This window comes from Myxine glutinosa, chromosome 8 (genome assembly GCF_964187855.1).
Source record: "Myxine glutinosa chromosome 8, kmMyxGlut1.1, whole genome shotgun sequence".
In the NCBI taxonomy this organism is placed as follows: Eukaryota; Metazoa; Chordata; class Myxini; order Myxiniformes; family Myxinidae; genus Myxine; species Myxine glutinosa.
This window is the reverse complement of record NC_136268.1, coordinates 25,023,962-25,045,712: the sequence shown is the minus strand read 5'-3', so window position 1 is coordinate 25,045,712 and position 21,751 is coordinate 25,023,962. Positions and strand designations below refer to the sequence as shown.

The window sequence follows — 21,751 nt, the reverse complement described above, 5'->3', positions numbered from 1 at the left end:
TTATGAACCTGCCGCGAATGCAGAAGTGGACAGATTACGGCAACGTTTTTCATGGAAGTCCTTCACGAACTTGCTGTCCATGTCTGACGTGCGACTGAAGGTGCTACAGGAATGTGGAATTTATTGGTTTCATGCTTTGGCATTCGCCGCTTCTGCATTGTCTGTTTGCTTCTGGCCTCCCACCCGTGCGCAGCACGGGTACCTCACGAGTATATTTAATCTCATTTCACGTTATGTCATAGCACCTTTACTTGTTGAAAGTAGACAGCCGGCTTAATGTCTTCGCTGAAGAAATATGTACTCCACAATGCGGTGCTCCAGGACCCTGCTGGAATTGCATCACTGAGCCATTGTAGTCAGAACCATTTACACAGGGATTCAATCCCAGTCGCAAACGACTCGGGTGAGCTCGAACTTGATATCCAGAAATTATATGAAAATGAAGAGCTCGGTGGTGGAGCTCCTAAAGCCCCACTGGTGTGGGTCCAATTCCCATGGCTGTTCCAGGTGGGAATGTCTGCCCCTCCCCCACCCCTCCCCTCTGCGGCAGTAGTGACCTGTCCGGGACAAGGTAAAGAGTAAATAGAAAACCTTCACCAAAGTCTTGAACAACAGCTTGTTTTTCTGTTTTCCACAACAAATCGTCTAGGATTTGAACACAAGTGTAAAAGTTTTCCAAAAAAAATATTTTTGTTTGATCTCTTAACTTGCTGAAGCAACCTTTTGGTGCAGCTTCAAGTACATAAAACTGAACAGAACAGAACAACAGGTTCAACCTGTGGTTTAATGCTTTCCTACCATGAGGAGACTGATGGACTCTTCCTGTCTATTCATACCTTACATCTCCTAATCATACCTCCAACTGTGCCCCTTCTATCCTTTATAGGCCTGGCAAGCTCATGGATCTCCAAGACCAATTTTTCTTATCAAATCCACCTATTTGTGCCCCTTTTTCTCTCTTTTTCGTCCATTCAATCCGACTTCCTTCTAGACCCTCATGATGGATGCTCACTCTCTCAAATAAGTTTGTTATTTACCTGCTCTTCACCATGATGTTCTTTTCACTATATAATCTTTATAATCAATGTATATCCTCTAATCATCTCTGTGGAATTACTACTATATTTCATCAATCTCATAAATGTAAATTGAACCTTTCACTCTCTTGTTTCTGTCTGCTGCAGGTATGGCCTGAGAAAGCCTGTGCAGGATGTGGACGAGGATGATGACTTTGCCGAGAGGTTGAGACGCCGGGAGGAACGTAGGATGCAGCGACAACAGGAAGCCGAGGCACAATATAGCCCAGAGGAGCACAGCAGGCCATCGAATGCAGAGCAAGAGCGAGAGGTGCGGAAGCGTGAAGAGAGAGAGAGGGAGGAGAGAGAGAGGGAGGAGAGAGAGGGGGAGGAGAGAGAGAGGGAGGAGAGAGAGAGGGAGGAGAGAGAGAGGGAGGAGATGGAGAGAGAGGAGGAAAGAGAGAGAGAGGAAAGAGAGAGAGAGGAAAGAGAGAGAGAGGAAAGAGAGATGGAGGAAAGAGAACAGTTAAAGAGGGAGAGGGAAGAAAGGGAGAGAGAGGAAATACGGAAACAGGAAAGGGAAGAGCAGAGGGAAAGAGAGGAGCAGGAGAGGAAGGAAAGAGAAGAGTTAGATGGGCAAAGAGGAAGACATGAAGAAGAAGAAGAAGAAGAAGAAGAAGATGAAGGAGAGAAGCACATTGAAAAAGAGATGAATCGTTATTCTTCTGAGTGCAAATTTGAGTCTGATCGTTACAACGATACCAAACTGGATGTGTGCAGGAAGAGCAACGTCGATAGGAGACACCATATGGATGAACACAAGGTTGGTGAATTTGGGTTTGTGTACAAAAATTGGATTTTTCTTATAGTCAGGTTCACTATGTTTTTTCGTTCAAAATTTTTGGAGATTAGCAAAACTATACATTTTTGGAATATTCAGAGCATGAGGAATCCAAAAATTAATGTTGGCATTTGCGTCGACACCTTTGCGAAAATGACACTCAGGACAGTGATGAAGATCTGTAAAAGCATATTCCTGAACGGTATAGACCGAGTAGATCCTGTGTATAGGACTTATAGTTCAATCTGATACTAACAAGGCTGCTTTCTTGCTTTATAAACCCATACCTATAACTTCAAAGGACTTGCAATATCATGTATTATGTAATACAGTTATATCACAATGGTTTTCAATTCCTTTTGTTTGTTGCTTTTCTATAATCCTGAGCACTATTTTGAGGCCTTTATTGGATTCCTTGACCCAGAAAACATAGGATTAGCATATTTAATTAAGTCTCTAGGTTGACTAGAAGCCGAGATAGCGCAAAATATGTATTTTATGGCAGCCATTTTGAAAATCCAAAATGGCGGCCATGCAGGTGTCTGTGCAAATGCCAACATTGATTTTCGGATTCTCCCTGCTCTGATGATTCCAAAAATGTACAGGTTTGCTAATCTCCCAAAATGAACGAAATTATATTTGTTAACATAGTGAACCTGACCATTACTTGCAATCCTAATAGATCCTTCTCAACAAAGGAACCATAAAAGTGTGGCAATACCGAAACGGTGTAGTTAAATCCCTCCCAACCCCTCTCCATCTTCCCAGTACTGTACTGACCATCTGCTGGAGCAGTTTACCACTTGCATTGTTCTTGGCTTCTTACCGTTGTCACTCATGTTTGTTTTTTAATATCCTCATGTGTGGTGCAGGCTGGAAGTAGCGAGGAGGATGGCGGCGAAGAAGAAACTGTGCGTGGGAGATACCGTGGTGGAGGTTGGGAAGATGGAAATCAGAAAGCAGACATATCCTCCAGGTGAGCATGAACCCAGCAGGTACTGGAAAAAACTTAATCTTGGTGAGGTAGTGCGGAGTGAAAGGGTCGGATGAACGAACAAGCTTCCACTGGGATCATAAAAGGACTATTGCCAAAGTGATGGCACCTCAGGGAATTACCAGTGAGCTGGGACTCAATTTGCCGACCTCGGAAGGATGATAGGCTGAGTTAACCACCCTGGCATTAATTCAGCGATCGACCGGGATTCGAACCCAGGATCCTAAGCTGGCACCCTAACCACTAAGCCAAGACCAGGCTTTAATTCAGATATTGGTTGGTTGAGACCAATCTCACTTGCTGTGAAAGATGTCCTTTTAGTACACTTACCCACCCAGATATGTCCACAAGGAAGATGCAAAAGCCAGCGAAGAAAGCAAGAAAAGGTATTTGCAAGTACGACTCATAATTGTCCCAACGGTATCCGGCCATTACTGAAAGCAACAGAGACCGGAGTTTGTGTTTAGTAGGCCGTGTTCGAAAGCCATTTCCCTCAGCTGTGAAGGGAAGTGTGACTTCATTAATGTATTTGTGTGCACCATGTGGTGGCTGGTGGTGCCGAGTTGGTGCTGGTGGTGCTGTTGTTTAAACTGCAGTGCCCCCTGTAGGTTAGAGCAGTAATTTGTAATTGTTTGAGGGTGATGGTGATAACTAACAACTCTTTACGAACGAAACCGTGAGATTGTTTATGTCCACCATTGCCCCATTATTGGAGGGCAGGTTATCCAGTTCAACATCCTTCCAAAGGACAGCACACAAATTGAGGCCTTGCTCTTCTTGCGAAACACCAGGGTGACATTTTATAGCTGGGTCAGGATTCGAACCCAGGCTAAACAGTTCAGAGGCGGGTGTGCATATCTCTCAGCTATCCTCGTATCTTCAAAGACTCCATGTACAGCGAAACTTCATTTAAATGTTTTTTTATTTTATAAACAATGTGATGTGGGAGTTCTGTAAAGATGGGATGCTACCTGCTTTCATCCACTTGCAGATTGAGTCTTATCTTTCAAAAATGAATCGACACAGCTCTTAATCCTGTCTCTCCTTCACCTTGCCGCTTCAGCGAAAGTTACAGTAGGCATTACAATGAAGAGGAAGAGGCCAATGATGATCATGACATAAGGTCATCGTGGAGGCAGGGTGGGCAACGAGCGTGGAATCATGATGATGAAGAAGAGTGTGGAGTTCGCAGAGGAAATTCAACGAGCGAGGTAAGCACAAGATAATGCAAAGCTCTCCGCACAATGTTATCAAGCAGTAAGTGTGACTTCGACTCAAAATGGCACAACATGACTGGGTATGAGGGTGGTGGGCATATGAGGGTGGAGAGATTCATTCACTTGTGCCTTTGCAACACATGGCTCTAGATTTGCATCATTGCTGGGAGCGAAATTGTGCTATTGATGCAGAGGAGTGGTTAAAGCAGGAATTTTTAATTTGTCCAGGACTCCAGGGTACCAGTGATAACTCCCCTACTCTTTTTGAAATGGATCTTTAACATCCACCAACTAACAATATTGACAGATGGGTTCTCCAGCTTATTGTCCTTCCTTCTGAGCCTCACCTGCATGTGAAACACCAGGGTGACAGTTTATAGCTGGAGCGAGATCCATACCTCGACAGCCCCAGTGGATAGGTGAATAGAACTTACCAACTACCAGGCTTGTGTAAATTATAAACACTGTTATCAGTGTAAAATTGGATAAGCTAAGTATATATTTTATGCCACTTCAGTTGACTTGCCATTTATGACCAGATTTTAAAAAATCCTTACCATACCATCATATGCACGTAGTGCTTGTTGCAGGTACAGATCCCATGTCTACCATTCAGATTAAACAAATGGGTTTTGTTTGATGCATATCACGTGTGTGCATATGACATGTCACACCTAGAAGAACAACTGGCCATGTTTTTTCAGAGTTGCCTCATCAAAAATGCTTTGTGTGTGTGTGTGTTGATTATTGATATTGGATATCCACACAATTTCTGGAAGAGCCGAATGAATTGACTCATTAAATGATGGCAGGAACACAAAGAGCTGACGGAGGTCAGAGATCAGACACAACACGAGGGATGGGAGGCAAGAAATAAACCCTGTCTCGAGTCGTATTCAGATGGAGAGGAGCCGTTCACACGTCTTTCTTCACGCGCGGCTGGCAAGGTTTGTCCTTATTTGCGATCTTTAAGGATACTCATTCACTCGCTCACTTACTCAATCATTCCTTCACACTTTGACTCAAGAACTAATTCACTTTATTTATACACTCGTTTCTGATTCACCAATTCACTCACTTATGCATTGCTTTGCACATTCACTCTCACAGTCATTCACTGATTCACTAGATCAACTTTTTAAAATTCAGTTATTTACTCATTAAAATTTCTTATTTATTCATTCAGTCACTCAATCACTCACTTGCAAAGTATCTAGAGGTATATTTCTCATTATTTGCCAGGAGGAATAACTCAAACTTCTCTTGAACAACTTTTCTGATCCTATTTATTCATTCACAATAAGAACATGAAATGCTGGGAGAATCTGATGTGGGTTCCCTTTCAATCTATAATGTTTTAACTATCATCATCTTTACGTACTTTTTTGTCATGCTTCAAAGTGCTGTTCTCTCTTGTCTTACCTCCCTGGTCCTCCTCTTCACTCCATCAGCTGAGCGAAAAGGCCGAATCCCTGAGCCGATCTGTGAAAAGGAGGTACGTACACAGAGATACTAGTGTGGAACTGTTGGCATGTTTAGAAAACTTAAATTTAATGCTCAATGGGTTTTCGTCCTTCTACAAACATAAATCATAAAGTTAGAGTCCTTCGGACGGGATAATTCCTCCACTTTTATGATGTATGACTTGTAATACAAGCTTCAGTTAGCCTCGGTAGTGTAATGGCTAGAGTGTCTGCTCCGAGTCTGGGAGGTGGGTGGTTTGAACCCCGGCCAGGTCCGACCAAAAAAAATGGTATGTGCTGCTTTCATGCTTGACGCTGAGCATTTAAAAGGATAGAGTATGGACAAACAACACTGGTAATGCAATGGCAAACCACCCAGTATAACCCTTGCCAATGAACTGCTTCAGCAGCACCAACACTGTAAAGAGGATGGTACATCAAATTAAAAATACAGGCTTCTACTTGGCGGCGCTATCCGATACACATTTACATGCAGACAATTGGGTTCCTCGCCCTTTTCTGAATCCGGGGGCTATTTCAGAATTTTGTTTTACCCCTAAACCTTTCCGAGCACACCTCGAGTACAATCACCAGTTTTGAACTCATTCCATCCAGCGGTTCAGGAGTGCATAGAAGTCAAAAAAAATTAAACCAAACCAAACCAAACAAACCTACACACAAACAAACAAGAAATATGTCGTGCATAGCACGATACTTGTGAAATACCTAAATACCTAAAACATAGCACGATACCTAAAATATGTTGTTGACCTTTGGCCTTTGTTGACCTAAAAATAATTGGTGGTTGTATTCAGTGACCTCATGTGCACATCCTCTTCAGATTTCACGTCAATTGGATGAAAATTGAGGATTTTAGAAACATGAAGAAAGTGGTTGACCTTTGGCCTATGTTGACATTTTGACCTCAAAAATATATAGGATTTTTTCGGACCACGAACTCTACCATTTGGTGAAGTTTCGTGAACATCGGTTTAAAATTGTGACCTGGAGGCAAGTATAAGTGAGTGGACAGACAAACAAACACACACAAACCAGAGTGATCAACATACTTGTCAAAAAAAAAAAACATTTGGCGAAGTAATAACGCACAAGACCAACCAATATACTTGAAAAATCTTCCATTATTACAAGTAACAAACTGACACTTCTCAAATTACATATAGTATTATGCTTTCTGTAAAACTGAAAAACCCATTCAATGTTCTCTTCCTGCCAAGTCCAAAGGTGTGTGTTAGGCAGAAATCCCACTGTTTATCCAGGTTAACTATCATATTTTATTTTGAAATAATTATGGTAAAAAACTGATGTTTTTCTTCCTTTACTATCGTACACCAGGCATAATCTGACTGCCTTCTCCGATGCCTTCTGTCCCTTCGATTCATTTCCGTGTCAAAACTCGAATATTTTGCAAACACATCCAGCCATCAATAACTCTCACATTCGCCATTCTGATCGTTTACCAATACATCCAGGTGCGGTGCAACCACAAGACCAACTAGGCGGTCGCCCAGTGCGGCAAAATTTGGAGGTGGCAAAAAAAATGAATGAATAAACGATTCATGATATTACATAAGTAACGTATTCATGAAATTACATTCGGAGGATAATTGTGGGGTGGAGCCGGGGGCGCAAAGCTCAAGGTTCCTTTAAGGCGCCTAACAACCTTGCACGGGCTATGCATACATCTCATGACATCATAACATGGTCGACCGGTTTTTGCTAAATAAGATATGTGAAGGGTGGAGTCTGGATCAGTTTGAAACTTTATGTCTGGGTCACCTTTTGGAATATATTTCGCCATTTTGGTCAAATATCTTCTTCTATATATATATATATAATAAAGTTTTTGTTTGTTTCTTTGTTTGTTTGTTTGTCTGCACGCGCTAATCTCCTGAACGGTGAAAGATAGGAGGAAACCTCTGAAACAAAAAATGTCGGGACGGGCCCCGGGAAGCTTATAGGCTAGGTGGCGAGGCCGGTCGAGGCTGCTTCGGCCAGGCTGGGCCCATTTCGCAATTAAAAGCTGAGCTGAATTATAGTAGTCAATCTTCTACGGCCGTGAGTAAAAGCTGAATTATAGTAGTAAATTCATTCAAAAAGAACTAAAAATGTTGGGACGAGCCCCGGGAAGGTTATAGGCTAGGTGGAGAGGCCGGTCGAGGCCGCTTCGGCCGGGCTGAGCCCATTTCGCAATTAAAAGCTGAGCTGAATTATAGTCGTCAATCTTCTACGGCCGCGAGTAAAAGCTGAATTATAGTAGTAAATGCATTCAAAAAGAACCCAGGCAACGCCGGGTGCTTTCGGCTAGTACTGTATATAAAAAGAATTGCCCTTCCATATATATTTTTTTTGGGGGGAGGGAGGGTGTATTAGCTCATTTCCATGTCGGTGGCCCAGGGAGTTGAGCTAAACGTTTCCACCTTGTTTCTTTTTTTGCAGTAACAGCCAGAAGTTGATCCGACCACAAATTTCTGTGTGCAAGATCGACAGCAAGTTGGAGATATACACATCCGCTGTGGAGGTACCTGTTGTGTCTCTTGCTGAATAATTGTACTTGCGCTGTACCTCTGACGATGGTTTGGTGCCCGACATTGGCACGTGTGCAAAACGCGGTCTGTTGAGGTGGTAAATGGACCTAAGTGATGTTAACATAAGGCAACAGAAGGAGTTTTATATGCATTCCATGTTTTCTTTCTATTGCTATTTCAGCAGACGCATATACTTTGATTACCTGGTGATATAGAGCTTCCAGGTGTATCCTGGCTGATTTTGGCTAGTCTTCCAATCAACCAGTTTGCCTTCAGAGTCCTTTTTGAGGACTGTCTACTGAGAAGTCCAAAACAGCCATCAACCACTAGTTGTTGATGTCAACGTTTACACTTATTCTATTCATCCCACAGCACCATAAATACAACAGCACAATAACAGGCATTTTAAGGCCATTTTGCCTTCTAGAGCTGGGTTTAGCCTTGTGGGCCCCATGACAATCTTCTCAATTTTGCCCTATTTTCTGCATCTCCCCTTGTTATAACCCCCTTGCCCGCATTTCTTCTTCCACCATCTTTAGCCAAGTCTTTCTCGGTCTTCCCCATCCTCTACTTCCTTCTACATTAATTTCCATCACTCTTCTCAACCAGTCACTTTCATCCTTCCTCAACACATGACCAAACCATATCAACCTGTTCCTCTTCACAGCATCCATCACAGGCTCTATTCCCATCATCTTTCGCAATTCATCATTTGTCTTCCTCTCTCTCAACGATACTCCGCACATCCACCGAACTATTCGCATTTCCACCCTTTCCAACCTTCGTTGCTGCTCTACGTTCATTACCCATGTCTCACTCCCATAAATCACAACACTTCTCACACATGCAGCATACACCTTTCCCTTCAGCTTCAACGACACTCCCCTCCTCATCAGCACGCCACTCAGTTCCCGAAACTTCTTCCATGCACATCTCACTCGAGCAACCGTTGCCGAGTCTGATCCACCTTCTCCATTCAGCATGTCTCCGAGGTAACAAAACGTTTACACACCTTCCAGCTTCACGCCGTCTCCAAGATCCAACTCAACATTTCCTCCATCTGCAGCTCCCTCTGTGGACACCTTACACTTGAATGTAGCTGCCATAAATGTTGTTCGATAACTATTACTGCGACTCATTTTGTCTCCTGCATTGCTCCCTTTGATGATGTCACAGGGAACGGCCAAGACAGCCAAGCCTACGAGGACGAGCACTTCGGATCTCCCGGTCTCAGCGGACGTTGTGGCATCGAAGAAGAGTCTCTGGGAGGGACGCGATGGAGTTAGCGGCGATGGAGTTCCCGGCGGTACCGCAAAGGGACCTCCAAGCAAGGTGTGCCGTATGAGGCAGTATGTGTGATTGGAGTCATGTGGACTTCGTAAATGTACTGATTGACAATTATCGATAATCATGTGCATTAATATACATTCAATATTGAAAAGCAATTTGTATTTGGACGAACACAAAATCACACAAGTTGTGAAACTTTCTTCGGAAATCACACAGGCACAGCTAACGGAGGAGTGGTTACCTTGGTCTTCCTATCCAATATGGGCCTGTGTTCTTCCACAATCGGTGGCATAATTTAACATCTACTAACTATTACTTTCTTCCAACTTTTTTATGAGGTCGGCCAAGGAAAGGTTTTGTCTTGAGTCTTTCACAAACCGGCTGGCTAGGAGGAGGTGATTCAATTGGAGGTGATTTAGACATTAATACATAATTTGTTCAGGGTACTGGCAATAACTCGACAAACTTCATATACTCTTCATCAAAAGACACCGTGGATCTTTAATATCCATCAGCTAATGCCAGTAGATGGGACACCCAGCTTAACGTCCACACAAGGGAAGGTGCACTTTGTGATGCAACAACCTGTCTGTGAAGCACCAACCTGGCAGTTTACATTCTTGTCAGGAAACATACTTAGGCTAGACAGCTCAAAGGTAATCATTTAACATCTGACCACACAATTTCATACAATCTCCAGTGGAGGCCTCTAATGGCTGAAACAATCATAGTTTTCATATATTTTGACAAACTTGGAGTTTGTCAGGTTCATGCATTTCCCCACTGTGGAACCCTTATTTTTAGCTCACCTGGAGCATAGTTCAGGGGAGCTTATGGGATGTAGCGTCATCTGTCCGTCAGTCCGTAAACACTTACAACTTCTTCTCCGAAACCGCTGACGGGAGTGTGACCAAACATGGCACAAATTATATTTGGTATGTTGTGACTAAAGTTTGTTCATGACATTAACAAAATCTGGGTCTAAGGGGATCTACCGGGGGTCAAAGTGGCTCCAGGCTTGACCCCCCAAAATAGGAATTGGCTTTCTTCTCCGAAACCACACACGCAATTCCGATGAAAGTTTATCACAACCTTCATCAACCATGATGTGTCAAAGTTATTTCACGGCATTAAAAACAATTGGGGTCTATGGAGGTCTATGGAGGGGGGGGGGGGGGGGCGGTATATATTTTTAGCTCACCTGAAATGAAGTTCAGGGGAGCTTATGCAATGGCACGTCATCTGTCCGTCAGTCCGTTCGTAAACACTTGCAAATTCTTCTCTGAAACCGCTGAAGGGATTGAGACCAACTTGGCACAAATGATATTTGTTATGTTGTGACTAAAGTTTGTTCACGGCATTAAAAATCGTGGTATAAGGGGGTTTACCGGGGGTCAAAGTAGATCCAGGTTTGGCCCCCCAACATAAGAATTTGCTTTTTTTCTCTGAAACGACACACAATATTTCAATGAAACTTGACCACAACCTTCATCACCTGTGCTGTATCGAAGTTTGTTCATGGCACTAATAAAATCGAAGTCTGGGGGGTTTACGGGGGGGTCAAAGTGGGTCCAGGTTTGACCCCCCACAATAGGTATTTGCTTTCTCTCAGAACCTACACACGCAATTTCGATGAAACTTCACCACAACCTTCATCATGCGTGATGTACCAAAGTTTGTTCAAGGTATTAGAAGAATTGGGGTCTGAGGAGGTATACGGCAATGTTTGGTTGGGGGAGGGAGGGGGGGGGGGGGTTGTCCTTAAAAATAGGTATTATTTTGTTTGTTTGTTTAAAGTTTTATGACTATGTTAGTATGATTCTACCTGCTGCCCTATCTTCAAGCAAGCATGGAAATTGGTTTAAAATACCTTTAGTCAGTGCAGTATACTGTTTATTCTACCAGGTGAACGCCCATGGATATTGCCTCTGTGTTTATGAATAGGGTGGAGAGAGGTGCCAGAGAAATTATAATGATCAAGTTCGAAGAAAGGATGAGAATGTGACTGAACCTGCACAGCTCACACGAGATGTATCAAGTTTTACAACAAGCTGCCGCTTGTCGAGCTGAAACCGAGTGCACGCTGAACCCACATGATCATTTGTCTCCTCTTTACAGGAACTTTCCAGCATTAAGGTGGGCGTGGCTAACAAAATCAGCCTATGGGGAGCAAAGTCACCAGAAGGCGTGGAGAAGACCAGTGCTGTCATTAAAACCACAGTATGTACTTTGTGGACATTGCAATTAACACAAAATTACATCGTGCAATACATTTGTTGAGTTTATCAATGACTAAGGCATAATATTCAAAACTCGATAAAGAACAAAATAATGTTGAATTTTTTCCGAAACCATCAGCCATAACCCGACACACACACATGGTTCTGCATTTCATTCCCGACAATTTTTTTGACTCCTCTTCTTCCTTTTTCATCTTCTTCTTAAATGTTGCTCTTTCTCCTCAACATTTAATTATTTCACTTCACTTTTGAATTGGCTGTATCAGAACACTTTTGTACTTTATACAGTACGACTGGATCCGTCATGCAGTCTTGTGAATGAAACCATTAAGATCATTAGTCAGCCAACTGGGTCTTTTCAACAATCAGTTAATGACAAGATAATTCTACCCTGTTTATCATTTTCTTCTAATCATAAGTAATCTATGATAAGCCACACCCCTGTCTTTTCATTGGCCCAGACAGACTGGTGCAGTGGAAAGGGTATAAGAGTCGATGGGCGAGGCCACACTTTGGCTATATTTGCTTATTAAGTGTGTCAGACTTGAGATGCAAAATTAATTAAAGCAATGAGTGTGGAATTCCAGTGTTAGGGAGGCTGGAAGGAACCTTGTGAACTTTTGCAACCCAAAGCGATTGTTACCATGGCAATAATGAAGTTATCGAACACGACATCGCAAATGATGTTTTTATCGGAATTACTTCCTATACGCCAGGGGTTCCCAACCTTTTTTGTGTTATGGCCCCCTTGGCTCCCAGAGCACATCCCCAGCTCCGCCATCAAATTACCCCCCTCCGTGAATCGTGAATCCAAGCTTTATGTATTCGTCAAGATACTTTCTTTTTTTTACTCCCAGAAGCCATAACGTCAAATCTGCAATAGGGAAAAAACAAAACAATATCAAAGTCAAAACAATATATTGTTGGGGTTTTGAGAACCCTGCACTTTGTAAATTGTTGTAAATATACCCCTTTGTAAATAATTCTCTTTGTAAATACCTCCATTCATTGTAAAGGTCAAAGGTCGTCCCCTAGTTAGTCCACATTGCAACACGTAGCGAACCATAGGCCCTCTTCGTAGTTATTTCATTATTATGTGTTTCAGGTAAGGCTGTGTTTCCAATAGTTGACTCTACGTTGCATCAATCAAATAAGATAGGCCCCCTTCAACTTCCCCAATCGTCTCTTTAATTCCAAACGTAAAATTACGAAAGTAATTTACAGAAGAAGAAGAAGACACAGAGCAAACTTATCTACGCAGGCTTAACTTATCCTCAGGACAATACAGACAGCACAAACTCACGTACACGAATGGGAATTGCAGGCAGGAATGGCTGGAAGAATGAGAGGGGCAGACGGTCCACATAGCGGGCGGGCAGGGAGGTCCGGGGATCGCGGCACGCCGTTGGTGTCTCGCATGCACGCCCTCGCTAAGGTTCAGCGGCGAAAACCCGGTCGTCAGCGCTGGTTCTTCCTCCTCGGTCATCAGCCTCCTTACGCGTCTCTCAGTAAGCAGTCCCTCGCAGTTCCTTTTATTGCTGTCGGCCGTATCAAGCCACCAGCTCTGATGACACGCCTACCGGTTGGCTCACCTCGGCGCTGGTTGGTTGGTAAGGGCTCTCTGACTCCACCTTTGATGACGAGTTGGTGCCACGCCCGTGATCCGGCGGCTCCTCCCCCCTTCTTCTCCGTTCTTGGCCTCGTGCGTAATGGAGTTTTGGCGGTGTGATGTCAACAAAACAGCCCAATGCAACGGCGGCGAACGCCGCCTTACTGGCACTTTAAAGAGACGATTGGGGAAGTTGAAGGGGGCCTATCTTATTTGATTGATGCAACGTAGAGTCAACTATTGGAAACACAGCCTTACCTGAAACACATAATAATGAAATAACTATGAAGAGGGCCTATGGTTCGCTACGTGTTGCAATGTGGACTAACTAGGGGACGACGACCTTTACAATGAATGGAGGTATTTACAAAGAGAATTATTTACAAAGGGGTATATTTACAACAATTTACAAAGTGCAGGGTTCTCAAAACCCCAACAATATATATATATCAAAAAACAATATTTAAATTTTTAGTATGGTTCAAATTACCCCATGCCCCCCCGGGAAATACACCATGGCCCCCCAGGTTGGGAACCACGGCTATACGCCGATTTAGCTCCATCTACAGCTGTTGCCTAAGTCATAGCAGCAGCTTTCATGGAATGAGATTGCCAAAGTGGTGCTTAAACCAATGAGACATTGTGCAAGGTTCTGAGCATTCTTTCTGCCCTCTCGTCCTGCTTTCCTTCTTGTTTTCCCATCTTTTCCTCATTTCTGTGCCTCCCACCCTGTAACCTGCAGGCTAGGTCCGGTTTCCTCTTTCGATGAAGGTAACACTTGCTTATGAGGATTCGTGGAATCCCTCACCGTGTGCAGCCTGTTTGCTGTGTTTGCCCTGCATGGCGTGGAATCTCTCTGCTTCGATATCTCTATCTCATTCACTTATTACCTCCGCCACCAAAGGTGGATGGAGGTTATGTTTTCATCCCTGTCTGTTTGTTTGTTTGTTTGTGAACAGGATATCTCAAAAAGTTGTGGATGGATTCGGACAAAACTTGGTGGACAGGTTGGGTTTGTGACGAGGAAGAATTGATGATATTTCGGTGAAGATCCGAATCCAGATCCCGATACGAGAATTATTATTAAGTGATTCTTCACCATTGAGTGATATGGCTAAAAACTATATATAGCACGGTATCTCAAGAAGTTGTGGTCAGATTCGGACGAAACTTGGTCTTGGGTGTGTGACAAGGACGAATTGATGATATTTCGGTGAAGACCCGAATCCGGATCGGTTTTGCTTTAATTTTAAGTGACAAACTTCACCATTGAGTGATAGGGCCAAAACGATATTATATAACATGATATTTCAAAGGTGGACGACTTATGACCAAACTTGGTGGGTGAGTTTGGTTAGGTGACAAGAACAAGCCGATAAGATTTTGGTTCAGGTCCGGATCCAGATCCGGCCTATCAGTGGATAGAAACTATCAGTTCTAGTTTCTCCATTTTTGTTCTTTAGTGAAAAGTGGATAAACAAACTGTGACGTTTTCATTGTGATTTGTCTCTACCTTGAGTCTCTCTCTCTCTCTCTCTCTCTCTCTCTCTCTCTCTCTCTCTCTCTCTCTCTCTCTCTCTCTCTCTCTCTCTCTCTTTCTCTCTCTCTCTGTTCCACCTTTACATGATCTACCTTACGGTGGATCTCTCTTCTGTTCTTTGGCTTGACTTAAATTTAAAACTTACCTATGACCAATCGCTTTGCTGAGTACGCATCCGTTTGTGAGCCAGTAAACCATTAACCATCGATGAACCACCTACAAACATTGCAGAACTTTTTGTTTTTTATATATATTTCTTGTATACAAGATCGAGGCTCGTGTAAGAGCTAACATTAATCACAAAAATAACATAAACTAACACATAAACATGTAATATAGGGAGTGGGAGATAAGATTGGGAGAGAGAGGGAAGCACACAAGTACAACAGTAGAGAACATGGACATCGGGAGATCTGTGGGAGGGAGAGGGCCGGGCTGGGGTGGGGGGGGGGGGGGGAGAGGTGGGAGAAATATAAAACACATCGACACTGCAAGGACTTCCAGGAAAGAAGTTGGTATTTCAAAAAAGTGGAGCTGGGGTGAAATTAGTGGTGGTAGAAAAGATCAAGGTTTTGGATGGGGGAAGATAAGAGATGGTGGTGAACAGCTGTTTTAAAGACCTGGAGGGAGGAGTGGGATTGAAGAGAGTGAGGGAGCTTGTTCCACAGGCGGGAGAAAAGAGGAATGAAAGAGTGAAGGTGAGCAGAGAGTCTTGATTTTGGCAATTTCACCATAAGAGGGTTGCAGGCAGATCTTGTGCGACCTGTCGGAGTATTTGGGGGACAGAGCACAGAGAGAGATGGAGGAGCAAGGCCGGAAAGGAGTCGGTAGAAGACAGAAAGACCACCAACCTGCCTGCGGTGAGCGACTGAAAGGCACTCGGAGTTAACTTCATCACAGGAGTTACCAAAGATCCTGAAAGCTTTGCTTTCTTTCAACTTCAAATATATGCTGTTTCTGCTTTTGAATGAAACTGGTATAACGGACAATAGAGTGAGGCACGTCCCATTAGTTTCATTTCTTTATTTTACTTTGCTCTCTAAATATGTCATTTGGCCCATCACGTCTTTGATTTATCCACATCCGTTTTGGTTTACTCTGTTAATTTACTGTCATTGGAAATGCAGTTATCGTACTTGTCTAATTTAATCTCCAGGCACATGCATGTGACTGGCCCAAAGGCCTACTTTTACAAAAATGCCATCAAGTCCTACAAGGTTACGGATAAGATAGCCGGCTTGACGCACCCCCTTCATCCCCAAAGGGGCGACAGGCTCCACAATGCACAGCGCTCCTGCCTGGACTGCAGCCGAATGAGAGTTTATTTTTGCAGGTACTCGAAGCCATCATCAGACGGCTCAGAGACGAGCAAGTCAATATCACCCCAAATGTACAGAAAAAAAGGAAACTAGAAAATAATGTTTCATTGTCGTGGACTTAACGAGGCTCGTGAAAGAACACGTACATTGTATGTACAGCTTTATTCAGGTGTTCCGCCACGCCAGGTGCAGCGCTCGTGTAACACAGCGAGGAAATAAATGTTCTCTTGATGTCTGACAGCGCTCCTTGTGTGGCAGGACCTGAGGCCTGTGGACGTCTCGAGCAAGAGAAACCTGTGGGAAACGAAGACCGACAGCCCCAGTCCTGGCCGGGCCAAGTCCCCACCCACCAAGGTGTTTGAATCGAATGAGCTGCTTGTTTCAACTCATTCACTTTGTTGATTTATTCTTCAGTTGCTAATTACGTGGGTGATGTGAATAAATGAAACTTGGTAACTAAACACATCCCGGGTCAAACAGAGTTTAAAGCGATTGCAAGTTTTTAAACAAGACCGTGGATGACTTTGTGATCATTGTCGTGACTTTTCTTTTGCTATTAAGTCCTCCTTAGTGACTTGGGGATAATGTTTGAACTAAACCATTGTGATGGTTCGTAACTTGGTGTGGTGTGGCAGCTGTGTGCACAGACTGGTAAACGATACAAGTTTGTCATTACGGGACATGGAAAATATGAGAAGGTTCCTGTGAAGGAGGACTCGGATGAAGGCTGCACGAACGGTACACAGCGTGATGATTATGGTATGTGCAGCACTCTGCACACTCACACAGTGCTATGGACACCCAAATATGGCATTTAAACAGCGCTGTGCACAAACAGCGCTGTGCACACTCAAACAGCGCTGTGCACACTCAAACAGCGCGGTGCACACTCAAACAGTGATGTGCACACTCAAACAGTGCTGTGCACACTCAAACAGTGCTGTGCACACTCAAACAGCGCTGTGCACACTCAAACAGCGCTGTGCACACTCAAACAGCGCTGTGCACACTCAAACAGTGCTGTGCACACTCAAACAGTGCTGTGCACACTCAAACAGCGCGATGCACACTCAAACAGTGCTGTGTACACTCAAACAGCGCTGTGCACACTCAAACAGCGCTCTGCACACTCAAGCAGTGCTCTGCACACTCAAACAGCGCTGTGCACACACACAGTGCTATAAACACCCAAATATGGCATTCAGACAGCACTCTACACACACAAACAGCACTGCGCACACACGCACAGTGCTATGAACACCAAAATATGGCATTAAAACAACACTCTGCACACTCAAACAGTGCTATAAACACCAAAATATGGCATTAAAACAGCGTTCTGCACACTCAAACAGCACTCTGCACACTCACACAGTTATATGAACACCGAAATATGGCATTCACACAGCGCCCTGTACTCTCAAACAGCACACTGCACACTCAAACAGAACTCTGCACACTCATACAGTGCTCTCCAATTTACACAGTGCTGTGAACACCCAAGAATGGCATTCAAACAGCGTTTTGTACACTCGTACAGCACTTTGCATATTCATACATGATACAACACTCTGCATATGTGCAGAACATGACACACTCACTCAGCACTATAAACACCCAAAAGTTATATTCAAACAGTGTTCTGCATGCTCAAGTAGCACTTTGCATATTCCAGCTGTATACCACACACTCACACAGTTGACTCGTTCAATCCATAATTTGTGCCCAGAACAGATGTCGATGGACAGCGAAATTCTAGGGGATGTGTTCGTTCATCAAGCTGGAGTATACCGGGAGGCAGAGAGTGCATGCCTGTGGTAATTAAGAACGCTAAAAATGGTGGGACAGGCCCAGTGATGTCTGTTTCCTCTGCACTTTACGAAAAGCCGACACAGCACTGTGGCCAGATAAAGCCGCCATTTGTCATGAGGATGCTGCGCTGGTTCGCACCCCGCCAGGTTTCAGGTTCCAAATGTGCTTGCGTGTACTCGGCCTTCTTCCCAGTAAGCCAAGCGTCGTTGCCTAACGGACGCAATCAACCGAACGTTGATGGAGGTGTAGTAACTACCGTGACGCTCTTTTGCTCTGATGAGGGGTTAATTTCCGAAATGTCGGCTTCTCTTCGCTTCCCAAGTAGATTAGCACGTACTTCGATCAACGTTCTGTCGGTTCCGTCCACCGTTCGACCTGTCGGTCAATGTCTGCCTCGTTCTGCAGATCGACACTGGCGTAGTTCATCATTTTTGCCTCATGCTTGGCTTGTGTGCATTATGTACGCTAGAGGAGAAACAGGAAGCAACTGATTTTACATTCCAGAACTTCCGGGAATATATACCTAAGGCGTCTCAAACGTCCTTATCCTCCCCAAGACGATGAAGCTAATTGCCTCCGCACCGGTGAAACTCGGCACAGTTGTTAGTCCTTATGTAGTTTCCAGCCATGCCACACATTCTTCCCAGCAGCGGGTTAGTTTATCGACAACAATTGAACATAAGTCCTGTTTTTGCCTCCAAAACTTTCTGCAAAAGGAAAAACATTTTGACTATCCCCTCTCAAAGTCAGGGAGCATCAATTACCAAAACTAGCAACGGTACCCGCCCTATGGGCGGGGCTTCAATTGGGAAGCCCAAAATGAAAAGGCAAAATATCAGAAATTGAAGGCTTTTTTTATTTTAAACGATTCATATAAACATCCGTTGAATCATATCAAACGCAAATCATCAAAATCTAAACAGTACATGACGCCCATTTTGAAAAAAGATTGAATTCTGAAAAACTGAAGTGGCCGCTGCACGTCTTTCTCACTCGCACGTTTATGTGTGAAGAGTGCGCGCCGAATCTGTAACACGGAAGCGGCCGCTACACCTGTTTCTCAGTCGCTTTGCACACGTTGCTGTGTTACTTCGGAACCGCACGTTTATATAGGAAGAGGTCATCAGGATTCGATCTACTCTCTCCTGGTACGTAGAATTTCAACAAAAGCCACATCACTGTTCATATCGGTAAATATTATTCCATCGTGTTTGGAAAAACTGGAAAATTGGAAAACTTGGAAAATTGGGGAAAAACAATATAGCCTATTTTACTCCAAGGGGTCCCAGGAATACCCACCCAAAATTTCAATGCGATTGGTTCAGCCGTTTTCGCGGTACCTTTGAACGGACAGACGGACATTTGGTGAATTATAGTAAGATGGGACAAACAGATTTGTTCATTATTCTCGTTTTTTATATCATCATTGTTTATTATACAGTTAAAAGCAACAAATAAATGCTAATGGATTCAAACCGTAACATTGCCTGCATTATATGGAGCCGCATCTCATTGGTTCAATTTTTTAAACTATCAAACAAATGCACAGAATGCGAGGCCGTAACTTCCGACATCACTGGGCAACAAATAAAAGTGCAAGGAGCGTTTATAGCAGCATGATGAACAAACGTGTAATTAGGAAAGATTGCACTGTAAAAGCCACGGGTGCTGGACTAGGCCTTTCTCATGCCCCGGAAGATAAACCGCTCGTGCTCACAAACACCACATTCAAGATGGATGCCTCGAAAGCTTTCCGAATTTGCAGATCCTGGATGATCAAAGTGAAAAACCTACTTCTCTTGTTTGCCGCAAATTGCTGAGGGTCGCATCCTTTGCTGGGGGTGCAGCTAAGTGCTGCTGCTGCAGTGCCCCCTAGAGGCTAGAACAGGAATTTGGTATTTGTAGTTGCTAATTGCAGCACAAAACTAGCGGTCTGCATTTGGTAGCACAGGGGAACAAAAACAAGAATAAAATGGTTGAAGTTCATAAAGGACCACAAGGTGCTGACGTTTTGGGCTTTACCCTTCGTCGGAGCAAATTTGTAATTTGTTGGAGGGTACCGGCGAAAGCTCACCTACTCTTTGCAAAGGAGACTGTGGGATCTTTAACATCCACCAAGTAATGCCAGCAGACGCGATGTCCAGTTTAACGGCCATCCGAGGGACGGCACACATGTTGATGTAGCTCTGCCTGCAAAGTACCAGGATGGCAGTTTACAGCGGTGGGTCAATTAATCCAACCCATGCTAAACAGCTCCGATGCGAGCGTGAACATTTTACTGATATTGTTAAAGTGTTGAGATATATTTTATGATGCGGTTATACCAGAACTGCACTGTGCATAGCAAGGGTGACGAACAGAGTTGGGCAAATGCACAATAAATCCTTCCAAGGTAGGTGACAGAAGGGCTTGGCAGAAAAGAGTAATAGTGCCTCTAAATCTCACATACCCAACCGACCCCGCTCTGCCCCCATCTTATCCCTCATACCCACCACCTACTGGACTTTGTACCTTTCTGACCTGAGAAGGGGAAAGAAAATTCTGTCCAGCCTCAACCCTGCATCGCTGACAGGCCCAGATTGCAGTGCCCGTGTACTCAGTCCCGCTGTGCTGCTCTTGCTTCTCCTTTTTTTTTGGCCTCCTCCTTTATACCTGTAAGTCAGCAAACATTCCTCCTATTCCCAAGAAGGGCGAAAAAAACAAACTCACCTGGAGACCAAGAAGCTTACTTCCATTTGTAGGCAAAATCCTGGAATCCATCATTGCTGCAGCATATCAACACTTTTCAAATGGCCTGATCTCTGACCGTCACATCGGCATCCATCTTGGTTACTCAACTCTGGAGATGCTGCTGCTGCTGCTCTCTCTCTCTCTCTCTCTCTCCCCTCTCTCCCCTCTCTCCCCTCTCTCCCCTCTCTCTCTCTCTCTCTCTCTCTCCCCTCTCTCTCTCATATCCTAAATCTCAAACGAGATCAGGGCCGTCTTCCTGCACATATGATATATCAGGTATTGGACCGTCTGGTATCCTGCTTTGCTTGCCAAGCTTACTCTCCATGACATTCAAGTCTACGTTCATACCTGGCTTTCTGACTTCCTCCGCACAAGCTGTCAATGCATTGCTATCAATGGAATCCTCTCCTCTTCTCTCACAGTGATGGCTCGAGTACCCAAGGCATTTTCTTGGGACTAGGCTTGTTCCTCATCTATGTTAACGACATCTCCGATGATCTGGAAAACCCTCTCCATTTTTGCAAAATGTCATGCCATTGTCGTACCCCCAGCACGACAGGCAGACAGCAGCTGCCTTTTTCTCTGGAATTGATTAGACTCTGGTCCAATAAATGGAACAAGACTTTCAATTCAGGAAGATCTCACAATCTCACAATGTCGCTCCAGAAGGATTGTCAAATTAACTCACCTGTATCTTGCCTCACCATCAGCCATGACCTATCCTGGGCTGATCAAATAGCTAAAATGGCTTACAAAGCCAGCCATAGACTGGGTATCCTCCATCATTCCAAGTCTTTCTTAGAAAAACCAGAACTACTCACAATCTACAAGGCTCATTTCTGTGTCGAGTACTGCTCTCCCTTATGGACTGGCACCTCAGGATCACGTATGTATATCTCCTAGATTCTCTGGAATCTATAGTTCTCAACATTATTGGAATCTCCTTCAATGAGACCGCAGCACAAGGCCTGTTGCTCTCACATTTCAGGCAGGTTTGAGGCCTCTGTCTTTTGCCCCTTATCCTCTGGGCTAGCTCACTCTGCTCTGTCAACCCTCTCTCTCTCCACAGTTCCTTAGGGACGCATGAGTTCTTCCCATAACCCCCTCCTGGTTAAACTCCCAAAATCCAGG

General features: G+C 44.1%; 2 protein-coding genes across 6 annotated transcripts in view; one reads left to right on the top strand and one right to left on the bottom strand.

Annotated features, from left to right (window-relative positions):
* Positions 1–21,751, top strand: part of CALD1 (caldesmon 1) — a 130,746-nt gene that overhangs the window by 89,903 nt on the left and 19,092 nt on the right. The window contains exons 4-13 of the mRNA XM_078783012.1: positions 1,185–1,839; positions 2,730–2,833; positions 3,915–4,062; positions 4,881–5,015; positions 5,520–5,563; positions 7,992–8,073; positions 9,257–9,412; positions 11,489–11,590; positions 16,337–16,432; positions 16,714–16,837. Coding sequence (XP_078639138.1) covers positions 1,185–1,839; positions 2,730–2,833; positions 3,915–4,062; positions 4,881–5,015; positions 5,520–5,563; positions 7,992–8,073; positions 9,257–9,412; positions 11,489–11,590; positions 16,337–16,432; positions 16,714–16,837 — 1,646 coding nt within the window. The remainder of the gene's footprint in view (positions 1–1,184; positions 1,840–2,729; positions 2,834–3,914; positions 4,063–4,880; positions 5,016–5,519; positions 5,564–7,991; positions 8,074–9,256; positions 9,413–11,488; positions 11,591–16,336; positions 16,433–16,713; positions 16,838–21,751) is intronic.
* PRR33 (proline rich 33) overlaps positions 16,212–21,751 on the bottom strand; it is a 44,379-nt gene continuing 38,839 nt past the window's right edge. The window contains exons 3-4 of one of the 5 annotated variants that reach the window (XR_013624259.1): positions 19,965–20,080; positions 16,212–18,355 (exon numbers count right to left, since the gene is read on the bottom strand). The gene's annotated coding sequence lies outside the window, so the exon portion shown is untranslated. Of the gene's footprint in view, positions 18,356–18,727; positions 20,081–21,751 lie in introns of those variants that run through there. The other 4 variants (XR_013624258.1, XR_013624257.1, XR_013624256.1 and 1 more) reach the window with 4 other exon arrangements.